Source organism: Poecilia mexicana, unplaced genomic scaffold (assembly GCF_051168715.1).
Source record: "Poecilia mexicana isolate PSO_F unplaced genomic scaffold, ASM5116871v1 scaffold_15, whole genome shotgun sequence".
NCBI lineage: Eukaryota > Metazoa > Chordata > Actinopteri > Cyprinodontiformes > Poeciliidae > Poecilia > Poecilia mexicana.
Genome location: NW_028263384.1, coordinates 12,092,435 through 12,109,765, shown reverse-complemented (window position 1 = coordinate 12,109,765; position 17,331 = coordinate 12,092,435). Strand labels below are relative to the sequence as shown.

The 17,331-nt window shown below is 38.9% G+C and overlaps 2 protein-coding genes across 2 annotated transcripts; one reads left to right on the top strand and one right to left on the bottom strand.

Moving 5' to 3' along the window:
• The first annotated feature begins 3,464 nt into the window (after positions 1–3,464).
• On the top strand, positions 3,465–10,766 carry LOC106906178 (uncharacterized). Its single transcript, XM_014971335.2, has 5 exons — positions 3,465–3,631; positions 3,979–4,030; positions 4,894–5,095; positions 8,209–8,509; positions 9,172–10,766. The coding sequence occupies exons 2-5, from the start codon at positions 4,005–4,007 to the stop codon at positions 9,576–9,578; spliced, it is 936 nt and encodes a 311-aa protein (XP_014826821.1). The 5' UTR covers positions 3,465–3,631; positions 3,979–4,004; the 3' UTR covers positions 9,579–10,766.
• Positions 10,767–12,328: 1,562 nt separating this feature from the next.
• On the bottom strand, positions 12,329–17,074 carry ecd (ecdysoneless homolog (Drosophila)). Its single transcript, XM_014971347.2, has 14 exons — positions 17,002–17,074; positions 16,599–16,880; positions 16,289–16,406; positions 16,118–16,205; positions 15,660–15,838; positions 15,310–15,502; positions 15,094–15,222; positions 14,879–15,004; positions 14,690–14,775; positions 14,357–14,457; positions 13,737–13,989; positions 13,574–13,641; positions 12,955–13,172; positions 12,329–12,869 (listed from the first exon to the last, which is right to left on the bottom strand). The coding sequence occupies exons 2-14, from the start codon at positions 16,801–16,803 to the stop codon at positions 12,648–12,650; spliced, it is 1,986 nt and encodes a 661-aa protein (XP_014826833.2). The 5' UTR covers positions 16,804–16,880; positions 17,002–17,074; the 3' UTR covers positions 12,329–12,647.
• Positions 17,075–17,331: the final 257 nt, after the last annotated feature.

Genomic DNA, 17,331 nt, shown 5'->3' with positions numbered 1-17,331 from the left:
TTGCATTCCCCGAGTCAAGTCACGCCTGTATAGACATCGTCAGAGGTCAATTTTCAGACTTCCTTGGAATCGAGGTCCCAGTTCTTAAGAAAGAGTGGAAAGGCACAGAATCCACATTAAAGTCCAATGTCCAAGTCAGTGATAGTTTCCTCCACCTTGTTGACTGCGCCCTTGTGGACAGAGAGCTGTAATGCATCGATGAAAAACTGACACATTTAAGGCACTATGAAAACAGAAATCTGTGCAATATTTGGTGTTGAAGTCCAGAACCAAAACTTTTCATACTCTCTTTCAAAATCAGTAGACCCTCATGATATTCAGTATCAATTTGCTTTTTCTAATTTTATATAAAGATTGCACAGCTGATTTAAAACAAAAATTCTGAGTGTCTTTCCTTTCAGCTGTCACTAGATGTCATCCACGAAGAGCTGGCAGATTAGAGTTCTGTGTTTCTGTAGCAAGCACCGACCAGGGCTGCTCCACCAGGATCTCCTATTGCTGAGGCACACCCTTTAAAAGAAACATTAAGGTTTGGTGATGCACTAACACCATAGCCAATGTGTAGATTATTGATTGTGCATTTCAAAGGCTTTGGATCAGAGCTTTGTTTTGCATGTGCGTGTGCGTGTGTGTGTGTGTGTGTTTCCCCCCTTGGAGTGTTTTCTTTTCTGTGGAGCTTATTGGATGACTTCATGTATTAACCGTGCTAATCAAATAAACTTGACATACATAGAGGTCTTTCCAGGATTTATATCAACGAGGGGTGTGCCACTCAGGGCTTTTTTTTTTTTTAACCACTCGGTTTAAATAGCTGGGTGAGAGTTCACCCAGCATGATGTCTGTGGACTGAAATGTGTTCACCACTTCAAGGCAGAACAGAGTGAGAAGAGTGGATTCAACAGAATTAATGCTAGTTAAGTTGCTGGTTCAGTTTTTAATATGTTTAAGTTGGCAGTCCTATAAGCAGGTAAAGCAAGCCATGTTTGTTCTGCTTCTGCTTTTTTTCTTAGATTGTATTTTATGTTGACATATGTTTGGTTTGGTTTCATGCCAAGTTGAACAAAATTACACTTTTGCTCCCGACACTTGGCTGCACTGTATCTGTTACAAATGCTGTTCAGTGTTGAAGGGAGCCACTACATGAAGTGAAATTTTTTGACAAAAAAAAAAAGGTGTTTTCATAAAAGCTTTGAGATGGAGGTCCCATTCTACTGTCCTTTATTAATACTCTCCTTTCCCCACCTCTGACCTGCCAAACTGTTTGCGCCTTACATCTAGGATTTACTGTAAGACCCCCACAAGATTAGTTTGTTGTCTGAACCTCATCTTTTGATCTATTTTCAAGCCTGTGTGTGTGGTTTACATCTGCATTACTATATCTGCTAGGCGGATTGAATTAAACTCGTTGCAGCTGGTGATTTTACTGCCATTGCCTCGTGACACAAAGACTGTACATTAAGCACCTTATGTTCTGTTAATAAATAACTATGTGGCTGTTGCTTGAGGTGCTTATGTTTTTAATTATCTCTCAATCACTAATTAATGCTGCTTTGAATTTTTATTACTGAAGTGGTTAAAGTCGCTCACTGCAGCCACTGTTTGCCCGAACAATGATAATGAGGAGTGTAAGTCAGATGTTATGTATGTAAACAGCTAAATCACTTCAATTAATCCTGTACTGAGAACCGACTCTTCCATCCAAGTGTTGGTAAAAAACAAAAACAAAAAAAAAACAATTCTTGGTCAATAAAAAAAGAAAAAAGAGTTAGTTGTTATGCACGACAATGAAGCCTGACATAAACAATATGCATAATGACTGAAAGGGTCAATTTTGGAACTGCTAAACATTACTTTAAAACAAACCAATGTTTCTGTTTTTATTGACATTTTATTACTCTTATGGCCCTTATCCATATGTAACTTGACAAGACAAAGGGCAGAAGGAAAGGGATGACATGACCTGGGGTTGGAGATTAGACTTGGGACTCCTGCGTCGAGGACTAGCTCCCATTTACAGTGTGACTATTCTATCACTGAGCCATGTACTATGTGCTTAATAGTTTAAAGTCGTTTTATATTTTCTTCTCTGATTGTATTGTGTTTGCTACTACCTTACATTTTACAACAATTGCTTTGTTTTTTGTTTTCTTGTGTTTACTAATATAGGTTTAGTGTTTTTTGTGTCTGGTGTTTTCCTCACTAAGAGACTTTGCTGGTTCAATTCTTCTCATTTTGTCGTCTGTCTGTTCCCCACAGTCCCTACAAGAAAGAGTGAAATCGACTGATTAATATCACGTTGTATATTTTTTTCTTTAACAGTATTTTTACAAGGTTTGTTTCTTTCTAGTTAATTATCTTAATAATTTATCACCATTCTAGACCTTTTGAAAGCGTGTCTTGTTTCTAGTTTACTTCCTTTTTGCATGTTCTGTCCCCATTCATTTTTCAAAGTATTTTCAAGACTTAAAACCAGATATGAAAATACTAATAAAAGCGTAAAAATGTAATAAAAAAAAAATATAATATCAATTTATTGAAAAAGGAAAATAAAAGAAAACAAAAAAAAAGAATAAGTGACGCTAAAGAACAGAACTGCTAAAGAACTACAAAAATGAAAACAAATTCAATTTTGATCAAAAGTAGCCAGTGGGTGTTATTACTGAGCTATTATATTCAGAGGGTCAATATTCATTCTTTGATTCAGCAGTTTTCTTCATAAAAGCTGAGTTTGGGCTTCATTATCAAGGCGGTACAATTGTTTTATGTGATGTCCAAGTTAAGTGAATCTCTGTTTGCCCGTATTTATTTGTTTTATTCTTGTTATTCTCACACTTATGAGCAGGCAGGACATTTTAAGAGATTAATATGATTAATTGCAACCTGTTACGTGTTTAAGCCTGAAACAACCAAGCATAATGAATTTACTTATATCTGTTGATGCTTTTTCAGTGCTTTTTGAGCTTTGGTGGCTGTTAAAATTAAGTACGACTGTCCCCTGCTGAGCTGGGAGCCACCGGTTGACAATCATACATCAAACAAACAAACAAACAGAATAATAATAATAATAATAATAATAATAATAATAATAATAATAATAATAAATGTTCCCATATTAATTTAAATAGAGAACCATGACCAGCCTCATTAATTTAGTTGCGCATGACTGATACCTCTCTGCAGCTGGTAAGTTAATTGTTGCTAAATATGCCTATAAAAACATTAGATAGACATCGTTTACAAGACCACAACTCTCACCGCTATCCCACAGAGAGTGAAACTGCAGGTCAGCATTATATTAGCAAGAAAGTCTTAATAAATGTTCGACACTTTATGTGGGTGGTTTGAATATTTCTGCTGGATTCCGAAAAGGTGATCTAGCGAAATGGCCCCTTTAATTACACTGAGACAAACAGAGCGGGGGCAAAGTTCAGCTGAACTCATGATAAAAACGGATGAGGAGAGAAGCCGGAGCTCAGAAAGCAGCCTGACGTAATACTAAGGGACACGGCCGCAGGAAGATGCGGAAACAGATACGGAGATAAATAATTCCAATCCTACCTCCGTTATATCGATCGTAAAAATTTGGCGCAACTCGTTTGCTGAATAATGAGTTTGTGAGGAGTTACAAATGGTGAGCAAAACGCGTTTCTCTTGCCTATGTTTGTTTTGTTGTTTTAAAATAGGTACTGTGTAGCTCAGTCTGCATTTAGTCGTCTTTTGCGACGTGAAACGACGCCGTCACACATCTTAGAAACAAATTAAACGTATTGTAAGATGATTTTTGACTCTATATATTGGTTTGAACTTCATGAATGCTCTTCTGTATGATCGATGGGCCAGCATTGATTACCTACACTTAGAAACACCCAGCATGATCTCATGATAACCTGACTTGTTTTTGTTGTTGACGGTTCCCTGGAGACTGTATTGCTTTCTCGTGCAAATTCCTCGTTGACCCACTATACCTTTACACAACAGATACTTGCGAGCAACCTCTGCACAGAATGACAAGATGTCTGTTAGGTAAAAGGTAAAGATCCCATTTTCTTCTACTACCATATATCAAACCAGATCTTTATAAAAAGGCACATAACTTTTTCTCACTGTCTGACGCATATCAGGACTAAACTGTGCCTGTTTTAGGTGAGTCAGGATTACCAAACGTATTTGTTAAACTCCAGAAGGATGAGATAAGTATGATGATTTCATCGCTTTCTAAGCTTCTAACTGGGTAATTTGTAGCATTTGAGTTAAATAAAGATGCTCCTGTCATTATATTTTAAGGCAACACCTCAGACACACTGGTTATTTGTAAGACATGATGAGCAAAATCAGAATAAATCAGGCGAGATATAAATGTCTTGTCGACTAATACAATTAAATTTCAAAGTCTGACTGACAAAGAGGGCAGATTGCAAGCCTGAAAACACCTTCCCAGGTGTAAAACGCAAAGGTGTTGGTGTGTTGATGCTAAAAGTACTAAAATAAAATTAGTAACTGAAAAATGTACCTAAATGCTTTACAAACCTGATCAGACCTGTCAGGAGGAATTGGCCAACATTCCACTGAAATATTTACAGAATCTTAAGGAAGAATATCCAAAATATCTGAAACAAGACATACAGTTTGAAATGCAAAAACATTTCTGCATTCAAAATTCTGCCATTTATTCATTTTTGGTAAAACAAAAGCTGACATAAAACAGGCACTGTTTAGCCTGATTGAATGGTGAAAATTAAAGGTTATGTGTCTTTTCAAACATCACCCATAAATATCTGTTTTCCACTGTTTCTTGATTTTATGTGCAAATCTGGAAATTAGGTTAATTGCATACGAGGATAACAATTGTGTGCATGCACATAAAAGCCTGTCTGTAAAACTTCCTGGTTGCAGTTTAAGGAGATGGAGGACTGGATGGTATGTCTCAGCACTGAAGAATCTTTCTTCAGTTCACGCTCTGAAGCCGCTCATTCCCACCTTCTGCTTTGTGGTGGTGATCGTATACGGCCAGGCCGACAAACTCAGGAACTTTGTCGCTGGCATCTTTATCCCGCAGTACCATTACCCGTTCCCTGTTGCTCTCTGCTTCACCCAGGTTAGTAAATGTAGCGTCGCTTTCAAAATCAGTCATCCATTCATTAGCAGGAGAATGTGCTCGCGAGGAGTGGAGCACACCAGGCGAGATCATTTGCATACTTGTCTATTTCTGCAGAGTTATTTGCGTTCTGACATCACTGTATTTGCATGTGTTGAACTAACATTTATAGCATTTCCATTTATATAGACATAGAAATGTCTATATAAATGCCATACATTGCAAAAATAGTTCCACCTCTTGATTAATGGATTTGTTTTTGCCACGCTGCCATCACAAATGTCAGTGTATTTTATTGGGATTTTATGTGATAAAACAAAGAAAAAAATTTTTAATTTACATGATATCACAAGCTTTGTCACTCTAGATAGATTGGATATATTTTTTTAAGTTCTGCCACTAAATTTCAATTGCATTTAGATCTGGACTTTGACTGGACCATTCCAACACATAAATATGCATCCAGCAAAACTATATTTCCTTTTTTTTCTATTTGTATGTTTTGGGTTGTTGTCCTGCTGAATATCTCTTGCAGCTTTTAACAGACTTTTTGCTGTGTCACATTCTTTCCATTTTTAGACAATAGAGTAAACTGCCATTACGTTTGCCTACTGATGTTCTCAAAACAAACTGATTTACGCTGAGATTAAATTACAGCATAATTTTTTTTTTTTTTTGATAGGCAACATATTAAGACAGCTCGGTACGCTGGACTTTCATTGAAGAGTTTAGAGTCGTGCACCACTTTGTTGGTCTTTCGTGTAAAATTCTAACAAAAACTTAAAGCTAGCCCACTAAACACAGAAGCATACTGTTGCCTCTGTGTGCCGGTTTGAAGGACAGAGCAGAGGTAGCGCCAAGGCAAAAATCCTTAGTGTTGATTAACGCATGCATGTGATGTTTAACCAAATTATCACGCAACGGACTGACATGAGAATATGACCTCGTTCAAAGGTTGACCACAAAAGACCGCCTGGAATGACAGTCCAGAAAAGTCCACAGATAGGCATCAGGTGTGCTTGTGCAGCAAGCTTAGGAAAGAAATAGGATTACCAACAACCAAAGCAGACTTGCTGATGTAATACTTTCCAGCTGTCATTAAAAAATAAAAATATGTCAACCTGCAGTAGAGTCAGCACTTATAAATGTGGAGTTAGCTCTTAGTAATTTCAATGAGTGCGTGTGTTCCTCTTCCACCTTGCCAAGTCCTCGGTATCTTTGTTTATGACTGGCAATCAGATATTTCCATGTTGCCTCAAAGTAATTGTGAGATCAAAATATTTAGCAGTGTGTTTAGCAAAACAAGTTGATTATGCTTGAGCACAAGCACGTGACATTCTATGACAAAGCAAAACTTGAAGAAATAAAGATGATCAAATCTGGTTGAATCTGCAGAAAGCGAAGCAAAAAAAAAGGGGGGGGGACCGTAATATTAGGCTGGATGAAAAAAGGAACATTTTTGTATTTTACTATACAAGCTCAAACATTTAATGTATAAACTTATAAACTCTGAGCTTTCCTGTGAATCAGTAGACCAAAATTAAATTGGATGACCAATGTTTCTTAGAATTATTACACGTCTGTGTTTCAAGGAACTGACTAACCACTGGCACCTGTCAGCCTTAGACGGTTAGACTACATTTCAAAGTCCAACTGGGTTCCTTGGTCTTGCCTCAGAAACAGCATGATCAATGTCATCCTCGTAGTTTTCCATTAGATTAAAGTCCAGAAATTGGGCAGACCACTGCAAAATGTTAATCTTGTTATTATGAAACCAGGATGCTGCTTGCTGTTTTAGTGTGCCTGGGGCTGTTTCCTTATTATTTTAATTGTTTTAAAGTTACCTCTGTAAGTATTTTGATAAGTTAGAAGAGATCTGTAATCCATGATCTCTGGTATGTGCAGGATGGGTCCAACATCATAATATAGGAAATGTTCCCATGCCATGATGCCTGAGCCACGAATGCCTCACAGTTTAAAGCAGCTTGAATTCATCGCTTTTATGTTTGTTTGAGAAATTGTTGGTGATTCCTAGACCGCAAAGCAAAACGATCTGCCATTTACCTTAATTTTGTATCCATCGGAAAGTTAGGGTTCTGCTTGTAGTTTCGGATTTTGGTTTCAATTTCGAAGCACTCCTGTTCATTTTAGCTCAGCAGTCTTACCATTTCTTGCTCTTTTTAATATGATTTTCATTTAAGGTTCACTCTGTTTTGGAAAAATATCTGGAACAATCGATTTTATGCCTAGGTTTTCTAGCCAATTGTTGGTTCAACCTTTATTAAAATGCATCAAACATTTTTAAAAATGAAAGATTTATGTCACACACACACACACACACACACACTTAGGCTGAATTTCTGTGATTATCATCAAGAAAAACATGGAAATGCATATTAGAGAAATCTAGTTCCCCTTAATAAAGTAGGTTAACATACGTCAGTGCTCATATATTTGTTTTTGTTAGTCATTCTTAATATCTGTTACCATTTTTTATTGTTGAACGTAAACTGTTCCAGATATGAGGACCTCTGAATGAGAACGAGTCTTTCAGTTAATGATTTGTTTACACTTAATCAGCCTCATGCATGTCATGAATGGTAGTTTTCATGACTTTATTACATCCACTTTATAAATGATTTGCTTTATTAATGATTCTATTTTTGACCTAACGGGTATTGCTGGATTGCTGTGTTTTGAACTCAACTTTATATTAAAAAAAAGCATGACACAAGATCAGATATTATTTAACCCAATTAAATTTAAAGGAAAACAAAGCAATTCTATTTTTGTGTCATAATTATATTTTCAATGATGATAGTTGTCCTGGTTTGCCTTGTTTTTCTTCCCAAAATAATCAGCTTATTGATTGAAATGCAAAGTTCGTGACTATGTGTATTCCCCTCACATTTTCTTTTCTTAAACATAAGGCCAAAAATAAAAAAGAAAGGATTTGTCAAAGCAAATTTACTGGCTGTGAAGTTAGCTGTAATTTATTTGTGGGCTGTAAATCATTAATTCTGTCATGTGGACACCGGCTAGTTCTGCTTCTGCTTTTCTTTGAATTGTCATTCCCCTTACAGAGCTGAACATGTTTGCACTGCTCTCCCCAGGTTCTGGTTTCTCTTGTCTTCATAAATCTCCTCCATGCCTTGGGACTGGTGCATCTCAGACCGTACTCCAGATCGCTGGGAGAGAGGCTGCTGCTGCCCGCCATCTGTAACAGCTTTCACTCGGTGCTCATGACTTGGGCCAAAGCAAGCAGCCCGTACGCAAACCTCTTCCTCTTCACTGTTCCTCTGCTGCCTCTGCTGACCCTCGGATTCAGTTTTGCGCTGAAGGTGGCGTCTCCGCCATCGCACCACTTGTCAGTGTTGATTTCAATCCTGAGTGGGATGTTTGTTGTCATCACAGGTAAACCTTAACACACGGCAACAACTTTCACAACCTTTGAACCTTTTTTGTCACATTGCAGCCACTAATCCCCAACGTGTTTCTTAGGTTTTTTGCAATTTTGCCAAGTGCAATGAAGCGGTTTTATCAGATCAAACAATCAAACAAATAAAAAAGATTCTATTGTCCTATCGCGAAAACCTGTATTGTCAAAAACCAACACTGTAGCTGGCACAGTGAGCAATAAAAAAATCATTTTGGTGAAATTTGGAGCAGTGCCTTCGCAAGATTGATTGACAGGGCTAAGACCGTCCTCCTGGCTCTGATTGGTTGCTTCTGATGTGATATATTTCTGCAGATTGCTCTAGGTCCACAGGGACAAGGCAGAGGAGCTCAATTCTTTTTCACAGATCACGTGTCTCAAGTTGTACTATCACAACATGATATTTTTAACAAATATGTAAAAAATGTAAATACTGCCTCTTTAATTCCCTCTCTCCATTGGGATTTGTCACACACAATCCCAATAAAACACATTGAATTTTGAGAATAATGAGAAAGTGAGACGGTTCAGTTGGTACGAATACTTTTCCTAAGCATTGAATGATCTTGCATAATATCTTATGCAAGATTAAGAGAGGAATTTTATTAATGTAAATCAATTTTTTTTCACCCCTGCAAAGCGTCCAATGGGATTCCTGGTGTTGAGCCTCTGGAGTGCCTCTACGCGCCTCTCGCTTTGATTCTTCACAGCCTTTCGCTGATCAGCTTCGCTAAAGTGTCCGAGTCTGTGCGCCAGCAGCCCTCTGACGTCCAACCCTCTGTTTTTGACATCTACTACGCTCAACTGGTTAACCAGAGTGGAGTCCTGGGCCTCCTGTGGCTTCTGCACCCAGACAAACCCTGGCTGGTGTTGAAAATGAGCAACTGGCGCAATCTGCTCTTCCACGGATACCTGCTCGCCATCGTCCTGCTGGGAATGGTGCTCAACTTCCTGGTCTGCGTTTCTGCTCTCTGCGTCTCCCCACTCGCGGCTGCGTTGCTATATTCGGCGAGGTACATGGTGCAGCCGTTTTTTCATCTTCTGTAGTTCCTCTGCATGTTATGGAATCCTTGTCTGTCTATAAGCTATCACCATTATCAAAGGTTGAAGTAGCAATTCCGAAAAAAAAAAAGAAGAAGAAAAATCACACGAAAAACGTGAAAAGGTTTCCGTCAGGTCAAACGTTTAAAATTAATCCGGATAGAATCGTGACTTCTATAATTAAAAGTCTGTCACAGCCAGAAGAAATCTGCCACTAAACTTTCAAACCGAAAAAGATGAAATAAATAACAACACAGCGCACAGACCAAAATTTTGAAGAAAAGCTTTGATGTCCAAGGTTTGATGTTTGATGAGGGTTAAAATTAAGAGACATGTATCCTGTTATGACCACGTTATTTGTTCCTGTATGAAATTAGACAAACTTGGCATGTGAAATGTCTCTCTCTCTCTTTTTAATTTGATCTAAACTAACTGCACTAATGTTTATTTTAAATCCCTGTGTCATAATCAGATTAGTTTTGCTGGTTGAAGCTAATGAAAATATGTTCACATATTGCATGTGTCTGCAAGAACCTGAAGAAAACAGGCAGTAAACTACTTCCTATACAGTTTATGGTAAACCTTTGGTACAAAGCAACAAAACTTATTTTTTGTGAAAAGCTGGATTTTTCTTAATTTGAGCCAATTCTTTTAATATTATCATTTTCTTGTGCATCTTTTAACATATTTGAGCAGTATTTAAGAGATTAAAGTCCCAGGTTTCTCCTCCACTGAACAAGATCTAACCGGATCTCTGAGGAGGTTTTCTGTGAATGATTCTGAGAAGCTTTTTTTTTTTTTCAGAGGAAACAGGATAAAGATGACCAGATTGTTTTTGTTGTTGTTGTTGTTTTTACATTTTTACATGACACATAAAACCACATTTGTAATCAGTGTTAAAAAAATATATATGTAACCTCAGACCTTTGGCTGAATGAATCTTAAACCAGACGTTGGTTTATGTCCCTGAATGATTCTGAGAGCTCGGATGAAAGGGCACGGCACCGACAGGCTGTTATGATGCCTCTTGTTGAAGTCTGATGTAATTTAAGACATTATGTTTTTATTAATTTAACTTTAAATATGTATTTTTATATAATTTTATCAATTTGCAAGCTCTTTTTTTTTTTTAAGTAGCCAGTTCTGTTCTGTAAAAATGTGCTGTGCATGTTTAATAAAACCGAAAGAAGTGAATTGACTGTGAAAACGTGTCAATGCTGTAAGCCGATGAGTTTAAGTTAGTTGAAAAAGTTGAAGTTGCAATACGTGAATGCTATGAGGTCGGATCGTAGCTCGGTTGGTAGCATTGTTCCCATGCAGTAAGAATAGCAAAAGTTGTAATAGGAACCATTTTCAGAAGTCTGAAAACAGGTATTTGTTTAGAAATAGAACTATAAGTTAATTATTTTTAAATGCTATGTCACCAGAAAGCCAAAAAAGAATTTGTTCAGCATCACCAGAAAGTTTTCACACCCTTTAATTTTTACTTATATATATATTTTTTTTGATAGTCAAGTTACAGGCTTAACCTAAAAGCGATCGGAGGGTTTCTTGTCCTCAGTGTCAATGTGGAAAACATCTTTTTGGATTGCAGCTATTCACCCATGGATTGATATTCGTCAAATCTATTTTATAGCACATTCAACTAAAAAGCAGTTCAAAGTACTTTACATCATAATCATACAAACGTTCTCCAATCACCAGTTGTGACACAAGCAATGAACATTACCTTTGGTTGGAGCACCTTGAGCCACAGGTCCTCTTGGTTAAGTTTCTAAACATCTGGAATATCTATTTAGAGGTAGTTTCTTTCATTCTCTAACAGATCCCTCACAGGTCAGTGAGTAAAGAATTTGGTAACACTTCATTTGAAGGGATGTGCATAAGACTGACGTTACACCTGTAATGAACATGAAGGTTTGCAATGTTTACAGCTGTTGTCATGAAGTGTCATTCTGTAAATAATGTCACTCTCAGTGCAAAGTAGACTCTTTTACTTGACTTTTCATGTAAGTTTTAATGCAACTTTGAATAAAAATGCAATTCTTTACTAAAACATGCTAAATAATGCACTTTTAATTACACTTGATGTCATTGTACCAACAGACACTTCATGACAACAGTCACAAACATTCATGAAGACTCCTTCATATCCATGACAGTGTAATGTCAGCCTTCAAATACAGTGTTACCAAGACTTTTTTTTTTTTTTTTAATCTTTTTAAAGATCTTCAATTGAATTTGATGCCCAAGTTCTGCATTGTGTGGCCAGGTAAGGAGTAGTACGTGTTTTGTTTCCCCAGACATGCTGCTTGGATTTCAGGTCAAAAAGTTCCACTTTGGTTTCATCAGACAAGACAAGTTTGTTTCTGATGGTCTGAGAATCTCTAAGGCGTACATTTACAAAATGAAAGTGGGCTGCCCAGTCCTTTTTCATGATGAGTGACAACTTATGGCCTTATTGGTAAAGTACTTTAATAGTGGTTGACGTTCTTGACGATGCCTCCATCTCCACTAGCAGATAGAGATATGTCCTTGATAAATATATTATCTTTATCTCAGATTATACTTTTGACTTCACTGCTTGGTCTCTGCTTTGATTTGCGCTTTCAACTGCGAGACTTGTTATAGACTACTAGAGTGTTCGATTTCTGGTCATGTACGATCCACTTCATTTACCCCTTGTGGGACGCCTGTGGCATTGCAGAAGCATCTCAACGAAGCATTCACATAGTGAAAGGAGGAGGAAATAAAACTATCTAGAAAACATGTTTATTATGTGTGATAACGTGTAAAAAAATGATACAAACATGCATCCAATCACAGTATTATGTGTATTAACAGTTCATGACATAATGGGTTAATTCCCATTTTCAGTGATTTAAAAAAAATTGAGTTTTGCTCTACTGAAAATCCAACTTGTGTTAATCCTTAAATAAGAGGTTTTTCTGACACAACACGACAAATATTTGACATAAAGACACCAGACTTTGTCCTCTGTCCATTCATCACCTCTGTGTCAACCAGTTCCAGACTCATAGTTTCAGTCCTCTTCCTTCCCCTCCCCCATCTTCTCTATGAGGGATCTGAGTTGGGTGGTAGTTGTATTCCCAGGCTATGCAGCAGGTTAGAAGCAGGTCCAGCCAGTCCAGCCTGGCTGCTCAGAGACTCCAGTAGATTCGCCACCAAGTTGACATCGATGTCTAAAGGCTGGATCTCCTCCTCAGCCTCCTCCGTCAAAAGCCCGTCTCCCGTCGGAGAACGAGACGAGTCATTGTTCACGCAGGCCTTGTAGTTCTGCAAAAGTCACACATTCGCAATGGCCTGGGTGCATTTTAAACCTGCTACATTTTGTATAAAAACATAAAAACATAGTATTTACCGTTTGACTGAAGCTTTTCCCAACATTAGTGCTCTGCAGCTCCTGATCCATTTGGTCCATGTAACCTTTGAGGCTGTCCAGAGTTTCGGCTGCGCTCATCTCTGCAGGACCAGATGAGCCTTCCTCCGTCTCATTCACCACCTCTTCCTCCTCCTCCTCATCATCATCATCGTAATCATCATCCAGATCATCTGAATCTAGCTCTTCTTCTTTGCCTCCTGTGATGGAAAATTACTACAAGTTAACATCTGCTGATCGAGTTACATTAAATGCTTGTGAACTCTCACCAAAATAACTATTTGGGTTACATATACAAGGTTGGAAGTTGTTTTCTGCAGCTGCATCAGAAGCAGACTGTCTTGCCCCTTGTTTTAAATTCCTTATCCTTGGTATGAAACTCGTGTGTTGTCTCTGCCTGGCAGAGCTTTTCACCCAGACCTGCATTGTTACCGATTGTCCTACAAGCTCCCTGTATTGTGCACAATATATGAATATGTGATTTCACCTGACAGTGCTTGGTAAAATAGTTTGGTTTTTTTTCCACAACCCTCCTAAAATATTTAAAATGATGAAATAAAACGACGGAACGGAAGAAGAATCAATCATTGCTCTTACATACCTAAGAGCTTATCTAGTGCGTTGGCCATCGAGCCTGGGTCAAAACTGAAAGGCTGAATTTGAAGGCTCCTAGAAAACATTTAAACAAAACAGGAACTATCAAACCAGAGTTAGAAAAATATATTTAAAAAAAAAAAAGAATGACTGCATGTAACTTATCTCACCAGGGTGCTTCAGCCCCCTCATGAGACGACATGGCATTGAGGAAGTCCTTCATCCCTTGACTGACAGCTACAAGACTGTAACCTGCTTCTTCCTCCCTGGTGTCCTCCTCTTCCTCCTTCCCTGCAGCCTGCTCGACAGGCCGCTTCTGCTTGGCAGAGCTGAAGCCTTCACTGCCGACATCAGCGACCCTGCCGCTTCTCTCCTGCAGCAACTGCTCTAAATCCTGAGATGTGACTTCCAACCAGCTGTCGCCTGTAGATTAGCGAAAAGGAAAAAAAAAATTAAATAAACAAAGGTATCATAGGAAATTGCAAATGAGTAGAGGAAGGATGATATAGGCAATGTGCACGCATTTGTTTTGAGCTCTTTTATTGAGATGCAGTAGAAATTGCCAAAGTGAGAAAATGTGAGAAATGAAGTGTCGCCCTGCCCCCACGTGTTGCTGCTCAGTGGCTGACAGTTGCGTGAAAGAGTGGTAGGTTTTTTTTGTTTTTTTTCTGAAATCTTCAAAATGTGTGACACATTTTTCTTTCCTATCAAGTCTTCAATCTGATTATTTCATAAATACTTTAATAGTAAGAAAAGGATCTACTCCGTTTCTGTGAAGCTGTTCACTCACTGTCCTCCAGGGGGAGCTGTGACTCCAGTTTCTTGAACTCTTCCAGGTTGAGCGGACTGCTGTGAAGCAGCTGGAGAATCTCCTCGCCTGCAGAAATGGAGCTGAAACAAAATTCACAGCAGGAATATTGAGGGGAAAAAAGACAAGTGCGTTGTTTTTCTTCTTCAGTTTAATAAACATTACATTTGTCAGTCCCAACTTAAACCACAAATACAAAATGTAATTTGTAGAACGGAATCCAGCGATCTTCGTGGAAATCATGAACCCTGGTGTTTACATTCATCACCTGCCAGGTTGATCTGTACACTTGAAAGCACATGACTGAATCCTCACCTTGACTTTGAGGCAACCGACTGTTTGAAGAAGATTTCTGCACATCTTAAGAGTTCTTTGTGAAACGCCGAACCTTCCAGCTGGCCCTGCATTTGATAACATGGACGTTAAAAACGAGCTTCCTGGGAGAAATGCTACATCTGCTGTTTATAGAAGTGTGGACAAAAAGAAGAAAAGAGTGCGACTCACTCGGAAGTAGCCGTTCTTTTTTAGACTTTCCAAGAAGTTCTTCCACTGAGGGTTGCAGCTCACAGGAGTGTTGGCCTCCGAGGACGGCAGCCTGCTCTTAGAGCACAGGATCTCAAAGCCGTGAGCCTGAGAATCAGGTGAAAACAGATTCACATTTCCACCTTTAGCTTCGCCTTCTTCCTCGTGACAAAAGAAAACCCCAAACCACGCCTCACCAGTTTCGTCCCGAGTTCATGAGCCTTGTACCGTGGATGAGAGCGAGGCGGCAGGTCGAAGCCGCTCCTCCGATCTGGGGTGAACTGCTGCTGCTGCAGCTGGGCGTACAAGCAGCGGGTGAATGTCACCTGGAAATTCACGCAGGAGAAGGACACCGTGTCATGAAAGCTGAAAGGCCAGCACCAACAAATCCTGCATATTTTGCATGCGTCTACCGAGGCGAGGACTCTCGTATCAGGAGGAAACGTCTTGAAGCTGCGACAGGCCTGCAGGTCCACTGGATCCCGCAGGTAGAAGGCCGAGACCGCGGGGGCGACTAAGTCTGGACGCTGTGCCAGAACAGAGGCAACGCCGGCAGGGATGAAACAGTGGGCCCGGTGGAGATTAGCTTTAATCTTCTCTGGGTATCTACATCAATGTCCAAAAATGTACGTCATAAATTTATATATTTTTTTAACATTCTGATCATTTCCAGAGAAGTCCTGAGGATGTTGTTCCATTTGCATTTCACATGTAATTACTGTAGAAAAAAATCAAAGAAAACTGGGATTGTGTGAGAGCTCACCCTTGTAGCCTTTTTTTTAGAGCTGAACGGATTTTGGGGCTAGCTAGACAAACTTCTGGGTGAGCCGAAAGGAGCACTAGAGCTTGTGCCAAACTGGGCACCACATCAAGAGAAAAGCCAATTGAACTGGACTTGGATGGGCAGGGAAGGATGTGCAACTCTCCCCTGTAGATGAAGACCTGCGAAAGAAAGAAGAAAAAAAAACCAGCTGCTTTATTTCACTCTCCACTAAAGAAATCACACACATCCTTTCAACCAGTCACTGTTTTATTCCTCTTAAACATGTACGTTAAGATGTGTTTTTGGCTAATCGCTGACTGACAGGCTATGTTTTTCTTTATTATAAATATTAATATGCTGTTTGCTCCAAACTAACAGGGATTTTTATGTTAGAAATCAAACTATTGCGTAAGATGGTCAAATTAAAAGTGAGGAATGTGAACATCTGGAACACTCACTCTGTTTTCACTTGTGTCTGGGTTCAGCCACTTGGGAAGATGATCCGCTGCTTCAATAAGAAGAAAATCCCCATCATTGTCCTCAACTCTGCACACATAAACAGTACTTTCAGCCTATACGAAGGAAGTAAATATGAGTTATTATGTAAATCCAGCAACATCTTGTCTGACCTGGCTGCAAGTTCTGGGAACACCTCTGTGAGATGCAGCAGGAGGTAAACAATAAACCACTCATCCTCAATGTCGTCTCCATACCGAGTGCTGCCTCCAATGTGAGCGGGAACATCTCCTGTCAGCGAACAGGAAAGTCACATTGTTCAGATCCGCCGCCATGCTTTATTACAGTGAGCATGAGTTAATGCATGAGATAATGTTAATGAAATGAAAGATTTTTTTAAGGCGTCTTCTCCAGGGATATCATCAAACGTGTATATTTAAAATAAACTCATCTGAGTTGTAAAGAAAAACCAGAAAATATAACCTTTCTCGGGATGGTATTTGAGGTTGAATGGTTGATCCTGCCAGATGTACTGGACCAGAAGCTGAGCAACCTTAGCCAACATTTCCTCCGTCAGGTGTTTGAGCCGTTCTTCGGTCTGCTGGGAAGACATGCCGTTTGTCTGGACCAGAAAGAATTTGTACTGAACCATATCTTCCGGAATCGACCTCATCTGCAGAACATCCATTGTGATTTTCTTTAGAGAAACGATTGATAAAATAACAGTAAACCAGATTCCAGAAGTCGTTGATGTGCCGCCAGTGTCTGCAAACAGTTAAACCCAAAAGAAGAAACTGTTGATTAGCGTCACCCTAATCGACAGTTGACATGTGACATTTTATGTCAGTCCATTGCAAAAACGTGTTTATATTTGGAGAAAACACACTCTAGTTTGGGTTACGTCGTAATCACGCCATCTGTCAGTGTTTAGGTTCTTCCCTAATTTCTAACCGGCTTCACCCTAAGACATTTGTCAGAGAGTTCCGGTTTGATAAATGTATTAACTACAAAGTGTGTACTGGAAAAATTATACATTTTACAAATTTAATAAATAGCTTTTTAAAAAATATATTTTGGGATTCGTTATGGATAACAGCAAATTAATAAAAAAGTGAAGTTGTAGACTGGTCAGAATCGGAAACATTTTACAAACGTAGTCACGTCACTACGATGAACTATGGGAAATGTAGGAAAATAACACCAAAGAGATTTTTGA

Excerpts from the sequence above, each read along its gene's own strand:
- LOC106906178 (XM_014971335.2), top strand. The coding sequence starts at position 4,005 with ATGACAAGATGTCTGTTAGGTAAAAG. Across the intron at positions 5,096-8,208 it reads TTGCTCTCTGCTTCACCCAG|GTTCTGGTTTCTCTTGTCTT; the intron begins GTTAGTAAATGT and ends TGCTCTCCCCAG. Across the intron at positions 8,510-9,171 it reads GATGTTTGTTGTCATCACAG|CGTCCAATGGGATTCCTGGT; the intron begins GTAAACCTTAAC and ends ACCCCTGCAAAG.
- ecd (XM_014971347.2), bottom strand. The coding sequence starts at position 16,803 with ATGGATGTTCTGCAGATGAGGTCGATTCCGGAAGATATGGTTCAGTAC. Across the intron at positions 14,776-14,878 it reads AAAAGAACGGCTACTTCCGA|GGCCAGCTGGAAGGTTCGGC; the intron begins GTGAGTCGCACT and ends TATCAAATGCAG. Across the intron at positions 12,870-12,954 it reads GGAAAAGCTTCAGTCAAACG|AACTACAAGGCCTGCGTGAA; the intron begins GTAAATACTATG and ends TGACTTTTGCAG.